The sequence below is a fragment of the Chenopodium album genome, chromosome 4 (assembly GCF_948465745.1).
Source record: "Chenopodium album chromosome 4, dcCheAlbu1.1, whole genome shotgun sequence".
Taxonomy (NCBI): Eukaryota; Viridiplantae; Streptophyta; class Magnoliopsida; order Caryophyllales; family Amaranthaceae; genus Chenopodium; species Chenopodium album.
Window position 1 is genome coordinate 404000 of NC_137837.1, and position 15859 is coordinate 419858.

Genomic DNA, 15859 nt, shown 5'->3' on the forward strand with positions numbered 1-15859 from the left:
TGAACCTTGACCTTGGGCTTTTAATTGGATCATTTAATGACTTGGCCCAATTGGACTAAATTGGACCCAAACAAAAGTTATTCATACTTCTGTAATGGGAGGTCATATAGCTTGAACAGGTCAGGCCATGCAGCCATCATAAATTTATATTTAAAGACTTGATATATGGTAGTCATTGATGTTTTTGTTGCTGCTGACTTATGTCTCTTACTTATCCTTGTTGATTAATATTGTTGTTAAACAAATGAGTGCGTTGACATTTACATACCTAATGTAGCAACTATTATTACAAAAGAGTATTGATCCATGACAGTGAGTTACTGAGTACTTTCATCAGAAAATTTGAAAATAGCATACTAGTAATACAGTATAATTTTGATAGTATTGGATAAAATCATGTAAAATTAAATAGCTCTTCATCCTTGAACCGTTAAACCCCTTTACTCTCTGTGATGAAGCGCTATTTACTGTTAGTTCTTAGTCTTCTTACTCAGACCGCATTTTCGAATGCGTTTTTTGCCCTTAGCATTATTATAATTTTGATAGTATTGGATAAAAATCATGTGAAATTAAATAGCTCTTGATCCTTCATCACTATTACTAGTGAAGTGGAGTTCTTGATCCTTAACGCTTTGTTTGGATAGCAAAGAAGGAAAAGAAGGGGAGGGAAAATGGAGGAATGGAAGGGAAAAGAAAGGGAGGGGGAGGTGAGCTCCATTTTCCCTCCAAATCTCTCCAATTTTGGAGAGATTATGGTTATTATAGAGAAAGGGAAAATGGATCCCTCCCTCTCCTTCTCCTTCCTTCCCCCAATCTTTTACCCAAATAAGAGATTTTGTCCCCTTCCATTTCTCTTCTCTTCTTTTCCTTCCATTTCTTCCTATCCAAATAAAGTGTAAGTCTTATTCAATTTGCACTGTCTAATGCGTTTTTTGCCTTTCTCCCTGATTCTCTTCTTCCTCTCTCTCATATCTTTTCTCCCAGCCACCACACCATACCACTCCACTTTTACACATGGAGAATGTGGACGACTACAAAATTTAAATGGACTCGGATAAATACAATAATTTTGAAAATTACAAATAATACGTCGTACCAGGCAGTACAACTCATATTTTCTGTTTGTGGAAGCTAATATCTCTTACTATTTTGGTGAGTACTTCCCACGCCACATCAATTTTGTGGAAGCTCCCTAAATAAATTATCCATTTTCAGGAGACGGAGATAAACTACAAATAAATATAATTACAAATAATACCTTTTGTTGGAACTAAATAAAAGCAGATGTAATAGATTTTTCTAAATTTTTATATATCAACCCACATCGCGCCACTCACCTCCATCCACTCATATCTTTCAGCTCTGTCTCTGATCTCTGTTACTATTTGTTCTATCTTTCAAGACCAACCAACAATCACCCAATTACCAAAAAACATGGCCTTTTCACTAAAGGGACTAGAACTCCGAAAATTCTGAACCCCTTCTTCCATTTCCCACAAAACAAACAGAACATAAGAGTCTCATCAATGAGAACAACGTAAAAGGAGCTTAATACGGAGTATCATTTAAGGGATGCTTGATTAGTGTTTTAGAATTGGTGTGAATCTAATACTGTTTCATTTTGGTGTTTAAATTGAAAAAAGCAATTAAGCAATAGATAACTGGTAGTTTTACTTGAAGGGGGTCCTAGTAAACTTTTAGTTGAAAGCCAAATGTAAAAAAGTCTAATTGAATTTGTGATAATTGAGACATAATCTTAAAGTAGTACTTGGAATCTCATTATAGAAAAGATGATCTAACAACATAATTGATACGTAGTTGAAATCATAATCCTATTAGACCGACCGTACGAAAATGAAGATATTAGTGGGGACATAAACATCGTGAGGTGCATCTTTAGTGACCCCCAACATGAGCATCACCACCGTCCATTAAATATCTTGAGATGAAGGCGAGACTTTGATGGACGGTAGTGATGTATTGGATCAAAATGTTTGATGAGAAATTGAAGAGCAGAGCAGTTGCAGGGCACCAGCTCATACTACTAGCTTGATTCACTCAAAAACATAAATGGCCTTTTTAATGTGTTCGCTACAAACTTAACATCACACCATCATATCATGTCAATTTCACGCGTTACGTTGCTATCCTCATACCCACATTTACAATTCCAATTCATTTTCTGTTTCTATTTCTATATACGCTAACTTTTTAATAATCAACAATGTTGGTTGATTGAGCTCAATATGTGGATACATTGAGTTCTAGGTTTCACATTGAGCTAGTTGTCGAATCTTATTATATTACCAAGTACGAAGTCATACAAAATATAATTACAATGTTGTGTATATATTGATGTGGTCAGTACATTCATATGTATTAAGAAAAATTTATGACACGGTAATATATAGAAATTTATTAAGAAACAATTATAAAATATAATAGAAATAGAGTAAAAGACATATATTCACCCAAAAAAATTGTTTGGCCAGTATAAATGAATATCAATACATTAATCCTTGAATATTTGAATTTGATCTAATGACTTGACATGTGCAGGCAATGCAGTAATGCACCGCTAGTTAGCATGTTCAAACATAAACAACTAATAACTCCAGTATTATTATGAAGAACAAAAACAAACAAAAAATAAGTTAAAAGAGAAGAGGTCGGTTTAATACTCGGTTGTAAGATTGGACAAAATGAGATGTACATAAAGTTAAGCATCAAAATCAAAGATTGAAGATTGAAAAGGCGTCGGTTTTTGCCTTTTTGGTGGGTTGTTGTCAAGTAAAGCACAGTACTCCAGTTGTTAGCTAAGTGCACTACTCCCTAACTTGGTACGAGTAGAAGATTGCATGTCCAACTTTGACTGAATCTTTGAATCATCACTAATCACTAGACTTTAGACTATAAATCTTTGTTTGTCTACCAATAAGTCAACACCGTCTTACAACAATAATATCCAACAACCACATCATCAATTTCTCCGATGTTCCCACCTCAAAGCCACCAATAATACTGCCTTTAAAACACTTTACCTGTTGGAACTAGAAAAAGTGATAACAAAAACATTCAAATTTAAGATTCAATAAGTGTATTATTTAAAAAAAAAACACAATCGAATGTTACTTTGATTATGAACAAATTTTAAAATTAAAAGGACTTCATAATTTGGATTGTGAATAATTGTGATAATACCTCTATTTCTTCTTAGGTTTTGGAAGAAGGCTAAAATAAAGAATAAATGAACAAACCAAATGATGATTTGAATTGTTGTATCATGAAAATTTGAGAACATTGCCTTCAAATGGATATTTTGGTGTAATCATGGTGCTAAATTCTATTAATACAAGAGATATTCATTCCCTAATGTACACATTGCTTACGCTAATACACTTACTTTTGCCATTTCTACTTTGATACATAGACTATTTTAAGTTTATGTAGCTTTACTAAACCTAGTTATAGTTTGACATCCCTTTTGTTTGTCATTAGATATGAACTCCATTTACCCAAATAAATAGATTATCCATCCTTCCATATTCCACATAGCAACACACACTGAGTTTGGAGCTAGATGGTTCTTGATTATGACTCACTATATATATGTTCATGCTTACACATTCTGTTGTTGGATTGTTCATACTTGATAGGTTAAGTTACTCCCTCAGTTCCAAAATGATGTTCTTTGTACTGAATCTTTGACTTTTTTAAGAAAGAGTGAATCTTCTAAATTTCTCTTAATCTATGAGAGCAAATGTAGTCATGTAGGATCTAGTTTGATTCGTCTTGGTGAGTAGATTATTAATATCTAACTTTTATAATTTTTGCTAGTGTGAGATTAAAGATATTTGCGGTCAAAGATGGATAAAATTTTGCATCGATTTGCGAAAAAGGAACATCATTATGAAACGGAGGGAGTAATTTTTAACGACTCCACACACATACATTCTCACACAAAGATGTTATAGGCGATATAGCGAGACTTCAAATGCCAAGCCAAACAAAACTTCTTCCCTCCTATTCATTCCCAGATGATTGGTAAGATTTCAATTCATATTCAAAACAATTGAATGTTAAAATTGTATAGTAATCAAAATCTATGCAGGTGTCAAAAGCACACCCGACTCGTTCCGAAAAATATCCGATTCAAATATGGACTCGCGTGGACATGACAATTTAGTATGACTTAACTTTAAAAATCGACCCAACCCGACCATATCATACCCGATCCGATCATTCGAATTCATACCCTTACCTATGCCTACATATTTGAGGTCCATTATTTGTTTATCATAGATCCATAAAATCTCAACTCTTCCTACTCTTCTAGACCAATTATTATGTGCACCATGGTACACCTAGAAATAGGTGCACCACGACTATACTTTTGAACATTTAGTATAAAAAATATAAACACGTCACAAAAATTGAACATAAACATGCAATTTTTATGTTCATATTTTATCAAGAAATGTTCATTTTGTATACATTAAATGTTCAGTTTATATACATTAAATGTTCAGTTTATATTACAAAACTATTGAATTATTACGAGTCAGTTCAAAATTAGTTTGACTCGTAATAATTCAAAATCTGCAATTGTTCAGATTTTTTTTACTATATGTTTGAAATTTGTTATTGTTCATATTTTTTTTTTACTAAAAGTTTAAAATTATAGACGTGGTGCATTGCGATTATTCAGATTTTTTTTACTAAATATTCAAATTTTGCGATGTTCAGATTGTTTTACTAAATGTTCAAAAGAATAGGCATGATGCATTGCAATTGTTCAGATTTTTTAACTAAATGTTCAAATTTTGCGATGTTTAGATGTTTTTACTACATGTTCAAAATTTACAATTGTTCATATTTTTTACTAATTGTTCATATTTTTTACTAATTGTTCAAAAGTATAGGCGTGATGTATCTTAAAATTTGCCCTCCTAGACTCCAACCAAAAAAATTAAAAGCACAGCAGTTGTAATTGTATTGGGCCAAGGCCCATTCGTTAACTTGCAATAAAAAGGCCCAAACGTTGAAAAATAAAAAATGTCACCCGCATTATAGGACCCTGAGGTTGCCGCACATCATTTGCAGCAAATACTCTGTACTCGTATTATCTCTCGTCGCTCCACTTGAATCTTCAGCAGACCTCCATTACTCTCTGCTCTCTCTATCCAAATTCGTTTCTCAGGTAGCTTTTATTCGTCTATTTAACTGTTTTTTTTCTTCTTGTTTATTCGCTGTTTAATTCAATTCCTCTCTCATATTAGTTTTAAACGATTAGGTTAACGGAGATACAAATTCAATTTGAACCTTATATTCATATTCAAATTCAAATTGTTGACAAGATTGATCGATTTTGTTACATGTACTTGCTCTGAATTTTTTTGAAATTGGATGATTTTTTTTTTGTTTTGTTTTGTTTTGTTAGGTTATTTTCCCATTTCCAGCAGATTAGGGTTTCAAGTTGTTATTACAGTATGATTTTGTGCCTTTTGTTGTTTGAATGTTTGATACTGGTATTGTATACAAGTAGACTAAGAGCTTTCCCATTGTTTATTTAGACTGTGATTGTGATTATGAGGGGAAGAAGTTACAGCCCTTCACCCCCTAGAGGTGGCTACTCCAGAAGAGGACACAGCCCCCCTCCCAGGGGTCGCTATTCTGGCCGCGGTAGAGATCCTTCTACTAGTTTATTAGTTCGGAATCTCCGCCACGATTGCAGGTTTTCTCGCCAACCAGTTATTTCTTCTTAATGCTTTTGCTGCCTACCGTTGTTGGTGCTGGATTAGTTTTGCCTTTTACAGTTTCAACTTCTATGGACTGCTCCACATTATTAAACTACCTGTTTCTTTTGTACTCTTATCATTTTATACCTTATATGTTCAATCTTTATCTTGATAAAACTTATGGTATATAGACGGAGATTGTTGTATAAAGTTGTTCTGATATTGCTGATTCTTGTAGTTGCTCACTACATTCTGGCTCCTTTGCAGACCAGAAGATCTCCGCAGGCCTTTTGGTCAGTTTGGTCCGCTCAAGGACATTTACTTGCCTAGGGATTATTACACCGGGTAAGTTCATAGCTACTCTTTTCACATAATAAACCCATTACAGCTCCTCAATGAGTACCTTTATGATAATGTTGGGGAGTGTTCTCATATGGAATCTGTGTGCTTGGTTAACATATGGAGCAGTTCTGTTGGTGGATATTTTGTCTGTTCAACATTTAAGCCAGTTTAATAATATAATTTAGACTTACCTATGAAGTAGCTTAACAGAAGATTTTTTTTTTTACTGAATTAATATTTATCAATCGAGTGGGCTTTTGTACAGACCAAGGTAAATGATCATAAATTACACGGTTTTGAGTCCTGACTCTATTTGTTTCCCTTGTTTGGAATATATTGCTTTGGTTAAAAAGTGTGATTTTTGAAGGTTCATACAATACAATTTAACCTAAACTGAATTGTAGCGATCTTTTATCCTTGAGCATGGATTCATTTTCCATGATGTATTTAATGCCCCCTGTTACATCGGTTAATTACAATTTTTTAGATTGAACAGTGAAATCAATGTTTATAGAGATCAATCGAGTAATAAGAGTACTGTGGAAGATGTTGTTAATGGTATTGAAGATTGGAAGGAAGTTGGATTTGAACACATTGTGAAGAGTTCAAGTCTTGAAGAATTTCAAGTCACTCTTAAAACTGATGTTTGCAAGGTCAGCAGCCTTGTGCTTGCTTTTTAAGTCCTTACCACAATCATCCATATTGGAGGAACCTATTCCCTATTCCGATATAATCACGAGTATAATAATCACTCTATTTTCAGTTGTGTTTTACAAGTTGATTTTTGAGAATCTTTTTAGCCATTTGCAGAGCGCCTCGTGGATTTGGTTTCGTGCAATATGTTGACCCTGCAGATGCTGCTGATGCTAAGCATCGGATGGATGGCCAGATTTTTCAAGGTCGTGAATTGACAGTTGTGTTTGCTGAGGAGAACAGGAAGAAGCCGACTGAGATGAGAGTAAGGGAGCGGACAAGGTAGACCATGGTCTTTTCATTCCTTGTAGCATTCTTCTGGCCATTTACTTATCATATGAGCATTGTGATGTGTAGCATGATGGACTTTTGCAACAAGCTATTTCTTAATTGTTAATCATTTGATCTATGAGGGTTTGTGTTGGGGGGGATGTGGGGGAATTTTTTTTAAATACAGACTGTTAAGTGGCTGTATAACTAATCACGAGTTAATTATCTCAAAGACTAAAAATTTGTTAAAGAAACTCAAAGTTTATTGTTAAAAAAATTGATCCCTGTGGTTATTGTTTATGCTGATGCCTTGGCGTGATTTTACATTTACATTTATAAGGTGGTTTTGGCTCTTTGGGCAGTTGGCATAACTCCTGCCTTCTGGAAGTATTATTCTCATTAAGACTGTCTTTATAGCTATCTCATTCCTTATATTTATAGGTTGATTTTGGCTCTTTGGGGATCTCCTATTACTTGTGTGGGAGCTTTTTCATCTAGCTATCTCATTCCTTATATTTATAGGGTGATTTTGGCTTCTTGGGGATCTCCTATTACTTGTCTGGAGCCTTTTCATCTGTAGTATAGCTGTCTGCTTCTTTCAAGGTCTCTAATCAGGTCATTTTTAGCTTGTCTAGGGTTTTCATGGTGCTCTTTTTTCTAATACTTTGTATTCTGTCTCCCAAAGTTAATGTATTCACCGGAAAGATTGATAAGATGGTGGCTTTTGTTGTACCCTTTACTTGGTTTTCTTATCTTAAAAAAAATTAAAAAGAAAGGCTCTCATTTCTGGCTTAAGTTCCAATGCTATGCAGATGGATTTTTTTTGTTTAGAATATGTGTGATGAAGTCAAGTTTTAATCAATATTATGTTATTAATCAGTTCAGTTTGATGATTTTCCCACTCCCTCCTTTCTTCCACACTGCCTCCGCAAGGCCCCCACTTCTATGTATATTATTTGTTATGATCTGTTTACATCTTTGTTCCTGGATTTCTTAAATTACTTTTCTTTACTGCCATAAATCTACCCTTTTCCTATTTGCAACCCAGCTCTCTTTACTTTTATTCTCTCTCTATATGCTTCAGCTTTTATTACATCTATAATATAAGTTAATATTTCGTATTTATTATTACTAATATTTTTATGGTTATTTTATTGTCCTTTGTGGGAATTCTAACTATCACACTCCTTATCCTTATAGCAGTCGGCATGACAGAAGACGTTCTCCTCCTCGTTATTCCCGTTCACCGCGGTATTCTCGTTCTCCTCCACCACGCCGTGCCAGATCTAGATCTCACAGTCGTGATGACTATTCGCCTTCTCCCAAACGAAGACACTCACGGTATGTTATGCCATGCAGTCTTTATATGTGTGTAGAATTTTTGCATCTTTTCCTTTCCACTATTATTTTCCCCTTCTGTTCTGATGGGAGTTGTGTGTATTTAGTATTCAGCTGGGGGTTGTTTTTAGCTGTTAGTTGTGAAGCATCAGTCATCATATATGCTTGGTCATAACTGTAACTGCCTTGTTGCTGAAATTGGTCATGGTGGAGGCTTGAAGTTTAGGTTATGCTTGGATTAGGGAGCATTATTGAAGGGGTCATACGGTAATAAAACAAGGTGGAAGTAGATATGGTGCTTGCTTAATTTTTTGATGGAAGAGGTAGCAACCAAGGAACCAATTAACCAACCCCCTTAATTAGGGTAATCTACTACCGTAGGAGAGGCAAAGAAAATTTATGTCCTTATTTGCTTGGGTAATGTATTATCTTCTTACAATCCTACCCTCCATATTCTTTTTTGCCATAAACCAATAATCACCACCACCTGCACTCATGCACAACTTCTCTACTTCATTCTGTTGCCCCTTATTGATTATCCACAATCCAATCGTAATCTAAATTGAATCATACCAAGGGCATAATATTAGACTAAAGCAACATACTTTGGTGAGGTGGATTTCGATAAGTTTAATGTAAGATGAAATGTTTTTTTGTTTATGGTAGTTGTAGAAAGACCTTGTGTGCAGCAGGGATTGGGCATTGGTCGTTTTAGGATTTGTATAGGAAGCACCAAGTGCGGACATGTTATCACACATTCACACATAATAATATCAGCGGATGATCTTTCAATGTTGATAAGCTTGTGGACTGGATCACCCTTTTTATTGACTTTCGTTTCATGCATTTCAATAAATTGTGCATCAATTAACATTTTCTTCATACATGCATTTCAGTAGTTTATGTCTGTAAAATCGCGTGTTTTCTCAGTAGCTTTTATGTGTTTGATTTATGTTTCTGATAATGGGCATTGAAGTGGCAGCATATGTTTGTGACAGGTCTGTTTCACCCAAAGATGGAAAGCTGAGTCGGGAAAGGTCTTATTCTCGAGAGAGTCGTGGCAGATCGTATTCTCGTTCACCGCAATCTCCTAAAGTTGCTAAAAGTCGAAGCAGGAGCCGAACTCCTGTTAGGAGTCCAAGCCGAGACAAAAGCAGGAGCCCATATCCTGAAGAGCATCCCAAGGAGCAGAACAGAGAGAGATCTCCTAGTCAGTAGGCTTCTTTATTGATGGTACTTTCTGTGTTGCCAATCTAATCGATATCTGTTTTTGGCAACTACCTGAGCTTAGAAGTGATGCTGTAGTTCACTAGTCGTAGTAGTAGTAGTAATGCCTCTCATATTATAAACATACGACTATCATCCTATAGACTGGGGATTGTAGGTTTCTTATGCTCTTTTTATTGGGCTAAACATATGATGCTATCTGGCTTTACTGAATTTGCTTTAATGGTGCTGTAATGGGTGAGATTTGAAACCTAAGAATTGAAAATTTTAAGTTATAATTTGGAAATTTAAGAAATGGTTAGAGGCATGGAGCAATGATTTCAGATTGGATTCGAAATTATTGGTTTAACTGTCACTTTTTGACTGCTTTGAAGATGATATGTTATGCGCCCCAGCTAACTGAGGTGGGCCCTAACTATAAACTATTCTACTATGGAATACACCATCCGTTCCCAAAACTTCGACCCTTTTGATATAATTATAGTCCCAAAATGATTGACCCATTTGCATTAAAATACCCACCAATTTACTACAATATTTGTGCAAAATTAGCTTTTTCATATTATAAATTTAGTTTTTCACGTATCTTTAATATTTTTATCTCTCTACTTTTTTACAAACCCTATGTAAATTTATCTTTCCAATGTGTTTTCGTTTCTTTTTATTTAAGTTTCTTAATAATTGCAAAATCAACTCAAAAGGGTCGAAGTTTTGGAGACGGAGGGAGTACTAATAACTATCGCCTGATTTTTTTAGTAAGATTTGAACTACGAGTAGCTTGATTCTACTCCTGAGTTCGTTTTGGGGGGAGGCGGGTACGTAAATGTATACGAAGTATAGGATTGGAATCTGTTTATATCATTATCTTTGTAGCTTAGTACTCTAGAGTAACCAATATTTCTACAAACCTGTTGTCCGGGGAATGTATTTACAGTACTTGGCATGTGGTATAATAAATTGCTAAATTAATGGCAATCAAATGACTTGGATGGTAAAAAGATTTCAACTTTTGAGGATTGTGTGTGAGCACAGAGGAAGATTCAATCTTTTTTTTCTGCTTCCCCCATGTGTTTTTTTCTTCATCTTTTGTGCTGGAACTTTTGTCGGATAATGCTAATGCTTTTCTTCAATTTTTGGCCTACTTTAGTTACCCCTTCTCTTCAACTTTAATGGCAGCTTCTCTATAATGTTACTGTCATAGATAAAAATAATACTAATGTCATAAATCATACGTATATTGTTCAGAATAATACTTTAGAGTTCTTTATCTGTATGAGAAGAGTTAAGGTATGAGGAGGTTAAGCAGATACACCGAGTAAGAACTATGCCCAGTAGTACTCGTAAACTTTGCATCAAGTTAATACTTCGTCCCTGTCAACAATTTTTTTTTTTAATACTTCCTATGTTATACGAAGTATATTAGTTGCAATTTTGGAATTTTTATGTCTTATAAATAATAGGTAACGAAGGAAGTAGTTGGAATTATAAAAGGAAGAAACAAGTTAAAGACGAGCAATGTTGGAAGATATGAATATTTAATACGACATATCGGTATTACAGTATTTTATATTCTAGGGACAAACACAAGAAGGGGGTGGCATTTGGCATTGTCCTTAGATTCTGCAATCTACATCTCATGGAAGCATGTACATTTGGTCATACCCGAGGTCATTTAACATGGACCTATGTTTATATTACCACTGCACTGCATTTTCCTACCAAGCTAACCAATTTTGACAGCAATTGCATTTAATATAGTTACCGTTTCATATCCTCTTCTATCTTTTCATCTTCCAAGCTAAACAAATACTGTAAGAGTAACTCCATTAGAGGGTGGTAATATATTATTCTTATATCTATGCTCCTGCCTTTGATTTATCACTCATTCTAATTTTGGACAATATTCACTACTTTTTTTTTTGGCTATTATATGCTACTAATTCTAATTGCTTGGCTAAGCTAATCTAATCTCATTTGAGGTCACTGGTCCCCATTGCAGCAGTAATATCTAGTTTCTTTTTAGTTACTCCGTATGTGTTCATACTTGTATTAGGCCTTTTTTAATTTTTGTCCGGAGGGAATTTGATTCTCGTTAAAATAAACGGAGCCTTGTTTTTACATTGACTGTGTTAGAGAGCGTTCACATAATTAAGAGTTTGAAAAAAGAAAAAGACATAAGCATAGGATTATTAGCAGAAAAAGGGGGACAGAAATGTACACGCTGGTAGAACTTTCTGCTTTGAACAACTGAAGCATAGCTGTGTCCGTTGTTTTACCACTCACTCACTCACTCACTCCATTCATCTTCGAGCACTGTGCTTCTCTCTCTTCAGGTTTCTTTCTCTCTCCTCTTCTCCTTTTGTTATCTTCATTTTTTATTTCAAAATTCTTCTCCTATTTTAGAAGTTGAATTGATTGATTGATAAATAGGGAGAAGAAGAGGAGTTACCATTATTGGTAAGTACTCTGTAAGTATGCAGCTTAACAAAAAGTGTCAATCTTTAGATTATACTTCAATTACTATTACTGTACTATGTACTCTTTTTTTTAGCAATTTCGTTGTATTTCTGGGTTCACATTATTATTACTCCGTAGTATTATTGTTGAGTATTAAGTCTAAGTGGGCCTTTTCAGTTTTCACACTATCTTTCTGAATTTCTTCTAAGATTCTATCTCATCACTTTTCTTTCAATCATTGTTGAATTTCTTCTTCTTCAGGGTTTTTGGTAGCTTAAACGTCACTTGTTTTGCTGGGTTTTCTTCTACTTTCATTTTCAGGTATTATATTTTTTCCTTGTATTATTTTATTATTATTCTAATTTGTTTATTGTGGATATACCCAACATTTGTAATCAATTGGTTCCATCGAATTAAATTAAGTTTCCAATTTAATGCCATCATTAGTTCATTACTGATTGCATTGAGTTGCCTTTTCATTTTCTATTGATAAATTACTCTACTGTTACTAATTTTATTTCATACTCTCTCTACTCCCTAAGTTCTTGTTTGAACGATGATTGTCTCACCAAAAAAAGTCAAAGCAGGAAAAATTGATTGTGTTTTTGAGATTAAAGTTGATTTGGGGTATAATGTTCAAGCAAACTGCTGTGTTTCTATGCATCTGTTTAGTTGTTTGCTATTTAATTCCTTTTATATGTCAGAAGTTATGCATTTATGTACTATTGTTGCTACTTATGTGAATACATTCTAAGCTTGGTTGATTGCTTATACTATGTGCTTAACTTTTGATTTCTTTACAGCTCTGCACGTGATAACTCACCCCTTGAGCAGTATAATTTAGCCGCACATTGTGAAAATTTAAGCTTACCTAGGTTGAATGATGCCTGAAAAATGGCTGCAAAGAGTCCTGGTGCTATTAATCGGCTTTCTTCCTTGTATTTTAGGTATGGCTTATATTCTGATGGTCAAGTCAAGTACTTCCCTTTTCCTTCATTGTTTTAATTTACTTACTATGAGTGATTTTCATACTTGATTGGTACTTTTATAGGTGCTTTCATTGGGATAGATATAGGAACACACTTGTCTAAATTGCCCCCAGCATCAGAAGTGGTTGCAATTCTTAAAGCCAACGAGATTACTCATGTTCGGCTTTTTGATGCTGATTCTCACATGCTCAATGCCCTTGCCAATACGAGCATAGAAGTTATGGTTGGTGTCACAAATGAGGAACTTCTCGGGATAGGGCAATCACCATCGGTTGCTGCAGCATGGGTAAATAAAAATGTGGCAGCTCATGTTCCTAACACTAATATCACTGCAATTGCTGTTGGTAGTGAGGTTTTGACTACGATACCGCATGCTGCTCCAATTCTTGTTCCTGCCATGAATAACATTCATAAAGCTATTGTTGCATCCAACTTAAATTTCAAGGTCAAAGTCTCCACCCCTCACTCCATGGACATAATTTCTAGGCCTTTTCCTCCTTCAACTGCTATCTTTAATTCATCATGGAACTCTACTATGTACCAAGTACTTCAGTTCTTAAAGAATACCAACTCTTATTTTATGCTGAATGCATATCCTTATTATGGATTTACTAAAGGAGATGGCATTTTCCCGCTTGAGTACACTCTTTTTCAACCTCTGTCCTCAGTTAAGCAGATTGTGGATCCAAACACACTGTATCATTATGATAGCATGTTTGATGCCATGGTGGATGCTGCTTATTATTCGATTGATGCGTTCAATTTTTCCGAGGTCTCAGTAGTTGTGACAGAAACTGGTTGGCCATGGAATGGAGGAGCTAATGAAAAAGATGCCACCGTGAAAAATGCTCAGACATACACTAATAATTTGATCAGAAGGGTTATGAATAACTCAGGTCCACCTAGTCAGCCAACCATGCCAATAAATACATACATTTATGAGTTGTTCAATGAGGATGAGCATCGCGGTCCTATCTCAGAGAAAAATTGGGGGTTATTCTTCACAAATGGCTCCTCTGTATATCCTTTTAGTCTTAGTGCTTCTGGTCAAATGGCAGGCAATTCCACAGGTTCATTCTGTATTGCAAAGTCAGGTGCAGACGAAGACAAGCTGCGGAAGGGTTTGAACTGGGCTTGTGGTGAAGGTCATGCTAATTGTACAGCCATTCAGGAAGGCCAGCCGTGTTTCTACCCTGATACTATAGAGAACCATGCCTCTTATGCATATAATGATTATTATCAAAAGATGCATAGTGTTGGCGGAACTTGTGATTTTGATGGTACAGCAACTACATCTACTGCCGATCCTAGTAAGTTACTATGCCCATCTTCATGATTCTTAACCTGATTGATAGATCTCTGAACAGTTTTATATTGTATTAGCTCTATACTGTATATGTCATCTGGTATGCAAGATATTTCATGTCGTCATTTTTTTCCCCCTGCTGTATGTAAGTGGTTATTGTGAAGACTGAAGAGATTCACTGTGGACTTTCTTTCCTAAGCTCTTGCATGGTTGCATGTGTTATCAATGGATTCTTGTATTGCTAATTGGCTATTCTTACAAAATTACTAGCAGAAAAAATCCTACCTGATAATACTGCATATATATTAGTATAAGTACATCATTTATGATATGCTTGTGTAGCTCAGCATGTAGGGGTTGTATGAAAATGTAGTAAACTTCTCTGATAGTTAATTTTATACTTGTAATTATTATGTCTTACCATCAGCTTTTGTTAATACTGATCAAATAGATGTTTTTTTTTCCTTCCCCTTCGAAATTAACATTTCTGTAAATTTCAAACCTATAATTTGTTTGTATTATTTATAACGATAGCTCCATATATATACTCATCATGACATGCTATCTGATGGTTCTCTTGGAATGTTTTATCTCTCAGGTTATGGTTCATGTGGTTTCACTGGGAGGTAAAGTTTTACTATATCTATTTTATTTTATTTTTTTTTTTATCATCAAATTGAACTGATATCACCCATGTTATTTGGTTCCTGATACCCTCTATCCCTTGTATGAAACAGTGCGAATTCAACTGCTGGGAGGGGATTCAGTCCCACAGCATATGGTCCAGTAAGTCCTTTCACGGGGAGTAGGAGCAGCATGTTATATCCTGAAATTGGAGGAGTAATAGTTGGAATCATTTTGCATTGGTTTTGGCTTTGATATGCGAATTGTTGATTGAATTTTTGTACCCAATACAGTACTAATGAGATAGATTGCTTTGTTAGTGACATCCATAGGAATTGATCACCAGTGTTATGTCAGTGTTAATGTTATTATGTATTGTGTCCAGGTATTCCACTTTCTGTAATCAAATTCAATTTTTTGCCCTACATATATCAACTTTCTTCTTTTCAACAATTCTATTTTGTGAGTTTTGGTAGTACAAATTCTAAGTTTGGCCTTCAAACTAATCTAACCGCTTATTTTTTTATATACAAACAATACACTATGATTTTGATTGGTTCTAAGTTCTAAAAAGATGTTCTTCAACAATACACTTTGCCATTGAATTATTTTGCTATGGATGGAAAAGAAAATTGTAAAGTGTGATTTTGGATGGAGTATTATTCACCAAATGGTTTCTGTTTGTAAAGTGTAATTTTGGATAGAGTAATATTCACCAAATTGTTTCTGTTCCTTTAACCCACAACTTAGTGAAACACCCACAACTTGTTGGCTACTAATCAAGAATTTAAGAGTAGCATGAAGTAGGTATAAAAGGAATGTGTCAAAACTATTAGCGAAGTTGAGCAATTTGTCTATAACCATATTATGTTGTT

General features: G+C 34.7%; 2 protein-coding genes across 5 annotated transcripts; both read left to right on the forward strand.

Annotated features, from left to right (window-relative positions):
• The first annotated feature begins 5068 nt into the window (after positions 1 to 5068).
• Positions 5069 to 9821, forward strand: LOC145628360 (serine/arginine-rich SC35-like splicing factor SCL30A). 3 transcript variants are annotated; one of them, XM_081680648.1, is made up of 7 exons: positions 5098 to 5200; positions 5441 to 5487; positions 5574 to 5734; positions 6006 to 6083; positions 6891 to 7055; positions 8244 to 8384; positions 9380 to 9821. In XM_081680648.1, exons 3-7 carry the CDS (start codon positions 5589 to 5591, stop codon positions 9597 to 9599), a joined length of 750 nt encoding a protein of 249 aa, XP_081536774.1. In that variant the 5' UTR covers positions 5098 to 5200; positions 5441 to 5487; positions 5574 to 5588; the 3' UTR covers positions 9600 to 9821. The 3 variants fall into 3 exon arrangements, with proteins under 3 accessions (XP_081536773.1, XP_081536775.1, XP_081536774.1); XM_081680647.1 differs by lacking the exon at positions 5441 to 5487 and having other exon boundaries at positions 5069 to 5200; XM_081680649.1 differs by lacking the exon at positions 5441 to 5487 and having other exon boundaries at positions 5069 to 5200; positions 8247 to 8384.
• A 129-nt stretch (positions 9822 to 9950) lies between these two features.
• On the forward strand, positions 9951 to 15437 carry LOC145628359 (glucan endo-1,3-beta-glucosidase 4-like). Of its 2 annotated transcripts, none has more exons than XM_081680645.1 (6): positions 9951 to 11941; positions 12327 to 12386; positions 12869 to 13012; positions 13117 to 14364; positions 14959 to 14986; positions 15098 to 15437. In XM_081680645.1, the coding sequence occupies exons 3-6, from the start codon at positions 12946 to 12948 to the stop codon at positions 15237 to 15239; spliced, it is 1485 nt and encodes a 494-aa protein (XP_081536771.1). In that variant the 5' UTR covers positions 9951 to 11941; positions 12327 to 12386; positions 12869 to 12945; the 3' UTR covers positions 15240 to 15437. The 2 variants fall into 2 exon arrangements, with proteins under 2 accessions (XP_081536771.1, XP_081536772.1); XM_081680646.1 differs by lacking the exon at positions 9951 to 11941 and adding an exon at positions 11964 to 12065.
• The last annotated feature ends 422 nt before the right edge of the window (positions 15438 to 15859 follow it).